General features: G+C 37.3%; 1 protein-coding gene across 1 annotated transcript; it reads right to left on the bottom strand.

Moving 5' to 3' along the window:
• Window positions 1-6,529: 6,529 nt before the first annotated feature.
• On the bottom strand, window positions 6,530-10,220 carry LOC145577452 (protein FAR-RED ELONGATED HYPOCOTYL 3-like). The gene is made up of 5 exons (XM_081634926.1): window positions 10,046-10,220; window positions 8,303-9,766; window positions 7,081-8,215; window positions 6,962-6,994; window positions 6,530-6,872 (listed from the first exon to the last, which is right to left on the bottom strand). Exons 2-5 carry the CDS (start codon window positions 8,659-8,661, stop codon window positions 6,744-6,746), a joined length of 1,656 nt encoding a protein of 551 aa, XP_081491052.1. The 5' UTR covers window positions 8,662-9,766; window positions 10,046-10,220; the 3' UTR covers window positions 6,530-6,743.
• Between the last annotated feature and the right edge of the window lie 184 nt (window positions 10,221-10,404).

The raw sequence follows: 10,404 nt of genomic DNA on the forward strand, positions 1-10,404 counted from the left end.
GTTTCTGAAGAAGGGGAGATGGTGTTGATATGACTTATCAATGGCTTTACTTAATAGAATTTGAAAAAGTATAATGTGTGACAGAGTACTTGTTTGACTTGGAAATGTGTTTATATTTTGCAATCTTAAACAAACACGTCATCAATCCTTGTAAATGTGAACGCTTTGATCAACGGTCAGAAACGAGTCATTAGGAATTGAGTTGCCCAAATTGAAGTTGAGCCGTTACAAAGTGTGTGACACATTGGATATATCCGTATTATTATTATGATTAATAATAACTACACGGATAAAGATGATTAATAATAAAAATACAATAATAATAACAACAATACATAAGATAATAATAACATTAAATATGATTAATGAATCAACAGAGTATACATATAATCCGCCCAAATTATTTGGATCCGTAACGAGATTTTTTACCAAAAAAGGTTACTCCCTCCGTGTTTTTTTTAAGTGATACATTTTCCATTTCCGGCCGTTTTTTTAAGTGATACATTTCCTTTTTTGGCAAAATAATACATTAAAATATTATATCTCTCTCCTCTCATGGTCCCCACCCAAACCCACTACTACTTTTTTATTATATCTTTCCTCTCACATATATTACTTTTCAATAAACTATCAACCCCACTATCTTTCTTTAACAATTTTTTAATACTCCACTACCCCACTTACCTCTTATTTTATTTAAGTCAATTAAATTGCCTAAAACTATGTGCCGGTCAATATGTATCACTTAAAAAAACACGGAGGGAGTATAAGTGTATACAGTGGGTATATTAGGGTATAGTAGGGTATACTAAGGGTATATTAGGGTATAGTAGGGGTATATTATGGTATAAGTATATATTAGGGTATAGTAGGGTATATAAGGGTATACGTATATGTTATGGTATATTAGGGTATATTAGGGTTATAATTGTATGTTAGGGTATATTAGGGTTATACTACGGTTATAGTAGGGTCTATTAGGGGCCTCTATTTAGTTTTCGATTCGGGACACAAAAATGTCCGAGACGGCACTGGATATAAAATGGTATATTAGGATTATATATAGGGTATAAGTGTATGTTAGGGTATAAGGGTATATTAGGGTTGTTATTGTATGTAAGGGTATGTAAAGGGTATAACTGTATACTAGGGTATATTAGGGTTATAAGTGTATGTTAGGGTATAGTATGGTATACTAGGGTATATTAGGGCTATAAGTGTATGTTAGGGTATAGTATGGTATACTAGGGTATATTAGGGCTATAAGTGTATGTTAGGGTATAGTATGGTATACTAGGGTATATTAGGGTTATAAGTGTATGTTAGGGTATAGTATGGTATAGTAGGGTATATAATCCTGCATTATTATCTTATTGTAATATTCTTAATATATATGATGATAATAATAATTGCAAAAGGGGCTTCTATTTTCGTTAAAATATTTTGTTAAAAAAACGGTAAAATTAGTGAGGTTTACAAAGTAATCATAACAATTTTACTTAATAATGGATAATGGATATCCGATGCATCTGGTCCGAAAATTTAAAGGGTGTTGATGACATTTTACATGGCATTTATGACAATCAGTCGAAGTTAGAAGCCATGAACAAAGCAAATTATCTCACCGAGTACTTAACCCAATTCACATAACATTTTCTCCTCGACCCAAGTGCTAACAACCCCATTTTAATCGAAATTCATGATCCGTCCTATACAACTTAAATAACAATCAATTTATTAACAACTTAGTAATATGTTTTGGTAATATGTTAGATATTTGTTACCCCATCGAAAAATTGGAAAATACGGTAGTCTTAGAATTACTTTAAATATTACAACCAAATAGCAAAATAAAGGATAATAGTAGGAGGTGCAGGAAATAAAAAAAAAAAAGAAAAACATAAAAACTAAATAAATAAAATGAAAAAGCTTGAGTCGCCCAGTGCATTAGTAGTGCGAGAATGACGACTTATTACACTTAGATGGTAGTAGCCTCTGCATCTCCTTCATGGCGATTGTGACAGAAATGATGGTACTCCCTGCAAATTTTAAGCAAAAAACCTGGTATAGATTAAAATTCAACATATACGTATATCTAATAAGCACTAAAAGAATTCATTCTAAACCAATAATTGATAATATACGAATATAAAAATTACTATAAAACAATAATTATTGCTACAACCTGAATGAAAACATTAACCATTGCAGCTCGAACAAAGGTTGGCCTTTGTTGAATTTCAATAACAGCTGGGTTCCACAGCAGAGCAGCTTCCCCGTCAAAAGATTATACTGGGGTGGCAAAGTGATGGTATTTCCCCTGGAGATGGTTAATCATTGCAGCGACATTCTCGCCAGAGTGCCGGATCTCGAGGAGTAGTATGATCGAGGGATTATGAATCTGAGACAGAAGGGCAAAGTTTGACAAGAATGAAGGTCTGGTAATCCCCTTTACATTCCACACAGCTATACGAGTATTAGGACTGAGTGGGTTCAACCCAGGAACAAACAGAGGGCATCCTATAGGATCTACCATAACAGTGTGATAAGGTGAACCTGATGATGGAGCCGAAATCCAGTTACAAAATACCCTCAAGCCAAGAGCACTGCTGTGCATTGGGGCTTCGACTACCTGCAGGGCATCTGTATACGTAGCCATACAGAGGTATAGCCTATCAAACTGTAATTTAAACACTGGTGCTGCGAAATCAAGCACTTGGACTGGATCGAGCAAGTGGAGTAGGTGGAATGGTACGGCATGGTGGTTCTTAAGGTACCATTCCAGTTGCCGTTTCATACTCTTGGGCAGTGCGTGACAGTCACCTATGTTAGGCAGGTGACCAGGTACTGGTGCACCTTCGACATTTGGTAACCGCATTTTCAATCGACGGTGGGTGTATGAGGGCATGTGAGGGTTCAGGATGTAATTTGATAGCACTTCTTTTGAAACATAAGGACTGTGTGGTGAATTTGAAGCAAGACACAAGTAAATTGTGTTGTTGAAATCAATTTCAGTTTGTAATCCACCAGGAGGTTTGAAAAAACATATTACCGGGTTACGAAGGCGTGCATATGCAATTGAAGCCATTGAAACAAGCAAAGAAAACTCTACAAGTTGTAAGCTTGGGAATGAGCACTCAAGTACCCAATATGACCTTAAAAAAAAAGTCAATAAATTGTTTCTTAAAAAAAAAAAAATTGAAATGTTTATAATTTATTTTGTTTCTTAAAAAAAAAAATTATTTTGTTTCTTAAAAAAAAAAATTGAAATGTTTATTAAAAAAATAAAAAAAATAAAAAAATAAAAAAAAAAAAAAGTCAATAATTTGAAATGTTTATTAAAAAAAAAAAAAAAAAAAAAAAAAAAAAAATTGTCGCGCGACACTACTTACACGTGTTAAAAACATAGTTACAGAAATTTATGAAAAAAATCGTTAAAGAAAATTTTACTACACTCCTTAATTATATCAAAATTAATTACAATCCTTACGTGAGACTTAAAACATTAAAAATAACGATTAGCAATCAATACGTTTGTTTTCATGTCAAAGTAACATATCATTATAAAACTATAATCACTTTAATTATTAATAATATTTAAATAAGATACATTAATGTTTGATTAACAAGAACATAATGTTGTAATTTGCTTTGGGTGTCTTCTGAATTATATCCAAACTGAGGTCTTCAACCACTCCCGTGCAATAACTTGTATAGTTTGGTATGGTCATATCTCTAGAAAAGGGAGCCTGAAACAAGAGTACTGTAAAAAAAAAAGGAAGTGCATCAAAAACTGGATTACACCAGCTTTGACAATGACAATTCAATATAAGTAGGGATGTAGGGGCTTGGTCTACTTGTAGTATAGCATTAAAAATTAATTAAAAGGAGTACGACTCAAATTTAGAAGGTAATATATTTTACCTTTGCTTCGTGTACTGCGACAAAATACACCAAGTTACTCTTGCCTTTTCAAGTGTACAGTAAAAAGATGACATAAAGTCATTTAGCTCATCAGGAAATCCCAGCATATCTTTCAAATACAATTTCTACATTACGGTCAAAACGACGGATGGTACGCAAAGATTTATACAATGTGCAGTGTGTGTCTTTGGAAACATAAGAGGGCTCGTAGCATAAGTATGGTCCTTATCTACACATTGAGTCGAGTGATAGGGAGTGGTAACATTTACATGAAGGAGAAGGTAAAGATGAATAACTTTGTGTGTGCATTATTAAGAATAATACGTAATTATTCATGAAAACAGGCTAAATAATGTTTTTTCATCTACAAAAAACGAGTAACAATTTTTGTATAAAAAATTTAATTAGTGTTTGTAGTTTGAATGTGATGTACACGGTTACGTGTGCGTTTCAATTTTATCCCATGCTGTATAATATATGGCCTTAGTGAAGCAAAGCATTGTACACTTTACCACATGAAATTATTATTAGAAATAAAAATAAAAATAAAAATAAAAATAAACCAAATACAAAAAGTTGTGTAATGCAATATTAGCACCAAAGCTTAACTATTATGATATATATGATAACACACTTTACCAAATGAAATTTTTATTGGAAATAATTACAAAAAAAGAAAAAAAAACAAATACAAAAAGTTGTCTAAGAGCAATATGCAATACTAGCACCAAAGCTTAGCTATTATTAAAAAAAAGGCATAGTACACTTTACCAAATAAAATAATTATTTTTTTTAATAAATTAATTACTATTATGAAAGCCTGTGTATTCCCCTCTATATAAACTTGTGCTTGAGATACCATACACACACCACAAACCTATTTCAAAACCCTAGCAAACATGACATCTTCATCCAAAGTTGTTATCTCCCACCAAAATATGAGCGAAAACTTGAGTGATGGTTCATCACCCACCAAGATCAAGGGTAAGGATAAGATCCAAGCCCCACTAGAAAGACATACGAACCGTGGTCAACCCTTAACTCCAACTAGAGACAAGGGAAAAGACATTATGAGTCCATCTTCGTCCGGTCAGGAACCTCCAGCCAAGAGAAGGTCCAAAAAAAGATCAAGCAGCAGATCTGTGCGTAAGAGCACCCTCCTTGCTGCAACCCTTAACCAGAACGCCTTTGCTATGCTGCACCAGCTGCACCCCTACTACCGGAAGGACGAGCCTGCACCCTGTGTGAAGAGGAAACTCCTTGAAACAATGAGGGGTGCACTTGGGGTGAGCCAGGACAACTCATCCAGCTCATCTGGTGGGGGGAAGAAGACAAATGGTAAGGATGAGCCTGATGATGGAGCTGAAATTGGTATCCTAGTAAGGAGTCAAACCCCTAGTGACATTGGTGTGATGTACAACATCATGAGCAGCCAAACTTTCGAGCATATCTACGATGATTATGCTGCCAAAATAGACCTCGGTAAGACCAAATTTTTCTTAGCTGATAATCGTACTGGAAAGGAAATTACGCCTACTGATACAGCTGGAGAGGTTGGTATAGCTAATGGTCAGATCGTGCTTGCTATCGGCAAGGTATTACTAAGTGATGAGCATTTTATGTTTACATAATTGTCTTCTCATATTAAATTTTGTGGTCAAATTTTAATACATTTTCACTGCAGGATCCAGAGTATAATTTGAATGCTGCATTACGAAAGTTTTATCTATGTGACGTTAGTGGATCGTCTAAGAAGTTGGCAGTCCAGGCCGAGTTGACCATGAAGGTGCTGAAGCTATATTACATGGCCACTGAGATCTATAGATGTCATGTTAGCCAACTTGTCCTGATGCACAAGAACAGGGTTCTCGTACCAAGCCACACAATCCGCAGCGCTGGCATTAGGAGCATGAAGCGTGTGTACTGCCTTCCCTTGAAGAAGTGATATATGTGTCCTTGCCAAATTACATATTTGGCTAAGCTAGGTTTAAGTAAACTTAATAACGACTATGGGGTTATTAGTAGTTGTCTATCTTAAGTAACTGAGTAGGAGTTCTAATGTTGTTTGGGCTCAATTTGTTCATTTTGTTTGGGCCCATTTTGTTGAACAACCCATTTTGTTGAACAATTAGTGTATCATGTTGATGACTCTAGAGTTTGATTAAGTAGTTGTTTGGATTATGGTGTTTGTTTGGACTGAGACTTTTACATCATTATCTTTGGATTGTAATGTTAGTTGGGCTCAGTTTCTTCATTTTGGTTATATTGTTTGGATTGTAATGTGTTTTGGGATCAACAAGTTTAAAACAACCTTCAACTTTTGGGCCAAATGAACATTAGCCCAAATCAAAAAATCATGGATTGATAACGAATTACTTTGGGCTAAAAATATCATGACTCATTAAGGTCGGGCCATGAACTCACTATTATAAATGTCCTAAGTTTCGACAACACGATTTGTTTTGTCGCACAACATAGCCCATGAGTCCATGAACTCACAATCTAATTGGCCCATGAGTCCATGAACTCACAATCTAATTGGCCTGTAACAGCAAGTCCACGGAATACCTTCACTAAAATACGGCCCATAACAGCATAATTGGCCCAATTCTGGAATATATAGTCTAGCAACTGATGGCCCATTTATGACATACATGGAAGTGTCATTAGTGTCTAGCAACTGATGGCCCATTTATGACTACATTAGTGTCATTCAAGATTGAACCCTAAATTTTGGGCCATTACATACAGTGCCCAATTATTACTACATTAGTTCTATTGAGGACATGGCGGGTCGTTCATCCATGTCTGGCCACCCCTCAAAACGCATCGGACAAACCACCAGTGCAACCAACACTGTTAGTGTCAAACACCATGTCTTCATCATCTGAGAGGCATACACTGTCTCCACCTACATCAGGTTGTGTAAGGTGGATGTTACCATCATCCTGTTTAAGTGTATTTTAATAGAAAATGTTAGAACACATACTGTTAGTGTCAAATAATATTCTCATATCAAATATACCGTCAGATATACCTGCAGATGGGCATTCTCCAAAGCTTGTTTTGCCTGATAAAAAGCACAGCACAAAAACATAAGACCTTGTAGCAGATAGGTCAAATATTAACACAGATAGGTCATAATGTAAGGCATACCTTTGAATTCCGTGGCTTAACTTGCTTGTAACCAGTCTCTGCATAGGATTTATTGCGAGAACCCTTTGGTCTACCACGATGACGTTTTTTACACACAGGGTCAAGAATGTTGGGAACAATATGGCTGTTAGAACCAATGTCTGACTGTGGATCCTCAACCATGGGGTAATCACTCGAAGCAATCAGTTCCATATATTTCAGCCTCCGATCCTTCACTTCAATGTGGAGAGTAGACAGGGAGTCCACCGCTAGCTGCACGGTGGCATCATCTGCAGCAGAAGCATCCTCACACACCCCCTCAAATGCATTCATCATCAAGTTGTATTTTTTCACCTCGGGTGTCTGCGAGGGGTCATGGTACGCGACCTTTACCCTTGTGTGCTTCCTCACGATATCTTTGCGCCACCTGTCTACCACATACTTTGTAGGTATTTCAAGGACCATGTTCTTATCCAACACACGAATACAATGCTTGCAAAGAATACCATGGGTTTCAAATCTTCTGCAGTCACAAGTGACCTCTTTCAGCACATGGTTGTACAAAATCGCATAATTGCGCCTACGATCTGTAATGACTTCTTCACTTTCCCCCTCCGGTACTATCCAGACCCTGTCTTCGATCACATATCGAACCGTTGTCTCATCAATAACAGTTTCTCCCCTGTCATAGCAGTACATCAATCGGGATAGTTCTCTTTGAATCTCCTGGAACTTAGCATCAGTGTAAACCTTTTGGAAAAATGCTTCATGCCTGAAACCACTGACTAGTCGCCGAATATACTTTGTTGCCTTTGCATCAGCTTCATTCTCATCCTTGACCCTTTTTGTCATTGCCCTGGTGTATCGCACAGGAAATTCACAAAGTTTCGTCTTCCGATTAACAAACCCATCAAAAAAACTGTTGATGCTCTCCACACGTTGTGTGGTCTTCATCCCGGCCCAAAAGTACTCACGCATGAAGGCCGGAATCCACATGTGTCTCTCTTCATATAGATCAGCTAACCATTCATTATCCTCAAGACTGAATTTCTTCATGCATTCACACCACCTTTTCTCAAATTCTTCAATAGTGAAGCTCTCGTAGATTATTGCCTTCAAGGGACTCTTGAAATCTTTGTACCTAAAACATAAACACCTATATCCATAGCCACTGTTAAATTCAACACATAACATATAACAGAATTCATCATGTAGCAATATGACATCAGATAACAAGGCTTACCCCTTGCATTTGCCAAGCTTATCTGAAAATTTCTTCACTATGTGCCATATGCACCACCTGTGCCTGGCAGTTGGCATCGTATCAGCAATTGCCTTCCGCATTGCAGCAGCTTGATCTGTCAAAATAGCTACAGGGGCTTTATTTCCCATGCAAGCCAACCACTGCTGGAAAACCCATTTGTACGTCTCAGTGGTTTCTCGGGACACTAAGGCACAGCCCAAAAGGATGAACTTCCCGTGATGGTTGACGCCCACGAAGTTCGCAAACGGGAGTTCATATTGGTTTGTAAGGTATGTAGCATCAAAACAAACTACATCCCCGAAATACTCGTAAGCTGCCCGACTTCTCGCATTTACCATAACACATCCTTCAAGCGACCAAAACCATCTAACCGATGGGTGTGGTAAAAATTCTGATTATCCGCTTGCATCCGCTCAAAATACGCCATCATGGCATTAGCATCTCCTCCCTCAAATTTCAGCCTCCGTGCTTTGGAAACCTCATGCTGCATGTCCTTAAGGCTGGGCAACTCCTCATCCTCTTTTTCATGTGATAGACCATTGCGAATTTTGGAAACAGACACCCCCTCTTCATAAAAATTCAGCAACACCTTCTTCACATTAGCAGTGTAATTCTTCATCCTATACTCTTTAACTAACTTGGACACGCTGGGGTTAACATCATGTGTGTGCACATTAATCACCTTCCTTAATTCCCACTCCCCTTCTGCATTAACCCCAGCATATACACTAGCACCACATTCACATTTCTTTGATTTTCTCTTCCCCCGACTGAGTTCATCTGCCCCAATAACTCCATTCACCTTAGCACCACAGCCAGCAACATCCATTGATTTAGCCCTCTTTTTGGCCTCTCTCTTGGCCCTCATGTTAGGGGCACCCCAACACTCACACCTCCACGTCGAGGTCAAGCGCTCATTGGTCACTTTGGATTTAGTTCCTTGCACCCTAGATATACCAAAACCCTCCTGCTCACCATACTTTTTGTAATATATCTCTACATCCTACCATGACTTAAACACCATCCCCACTTTCGGAGATTCAACCAAAGGAGCAGAACATACCCTGTTAGTTGACACTACAGTCTTAATTGGAGAACGATATTCAATTACATTACTGCATTGCTCATCACGAATTGGTGACATTGGAGGAACGCACATATTTAATGACATATCATCAACAGAATCAGGACAGTACAAATCATCTCCAATTTCACCTTCCCCAACTCCATCCCCAGCACCATTGTCATAGAAATCATCCCCAAATTCACCTTCTCCGACTCCATCACCACTTCCATTGTCATAAAAATCATCCCCAAGTTCCCCTTCCCCGACTACATCCCCAGAAACATCGTCATGAAAATCAACCATCCTGATTTAATTACGAATCACTACCCCCTAATCTTAATATTAATAATTGCAAACTACAGCATAATACAAGGTACCTGTTCACACACCGCATACAACAATCACAAGTCTAAATGAACGACTTTACACAAACCACATTAAATTAAAAGATTAAAAAAAAAAATAATAACAAAACCATCTAAGCCGTACACAAAGATTAAATTGAACACATTCATGCTTCAATTTTGAATACATGTAAGCACCGGAATATTTGGTTTCCGATAGTAACAAATCAAATAGATTCATTCGAAATGATCCAATTACAAATAAATTGCAATAGCAGAATTGTTACGACTCAATAACCATAGAGAACGAACCTTATAAAAGCCCGGAAACAAATCCAATTTTTCCGCACCGACTCCGATAACAGCTGCTATGCCCGTCGACGAGTTCCAAATCGCATCCTCCCTCTTTATAAAAAAAAAAAAAAAAAAAAAATTTCCTTAGTTTTTAGGATGGAGGTTAATGTATTTTCTCTCTCCAACTGTAGTGTCTGCCTTACTTTCTCTTTCTTCTGCAAAAGTAACTTCCACGTGTTGACGAAGTTGTTCTAATCGTTAACGAAGGCGTTAACTATCCGTTACTAAGGTTGGTTCACTGCCAGCTTGGACTGGGACCACTACCGCATTATTTAATTGGTTTTCGCAGAAAACTAGGCAAAATAATTACGAGAATG

Source organism: Chenopodium album, chromosome 1, assembly GCF_948465745.1.
Source record: "Chenopodium album chromosome 1, dcCheAlbu1.1, whole genome shotgun sequence".
In the NCBI taxonomy this organism is placed as follows: Eukaryota; Viridiplantae; Streptophyta; class Magnoliopsida; order Caryophyllales; family Amaranthaceae; genus Chenopodium; species Chenopodium album.

What these genes read in the sequence shown, in the direction of transcription:
- LOC145577452 (XM_081634926.1), bottom strand. Translation starts at nt 8,661, where the DNA reads ATGGTAAATGCGAGAAGTCGGGCAGCTTACGAGTATTTCGGGGATGTA. An exon ending in AAGCTTGGCAAATGCAAGGG is followed by an intron (nt 8,216 to 8,302) that starts GTAAGCCTTGTT and finishes CTATGGATATAG; the next exon opens with GTGTTTATGTTTTAGGTACA. An exon ending in TGGAGAATGCCCATCTGCAG is followed by an intron (nt 6,873 to 6,961) that starts GTATATCTGACG and finishes ACACTTAAACAG; the next exon opens with GATGATGGTAACATCCACCT.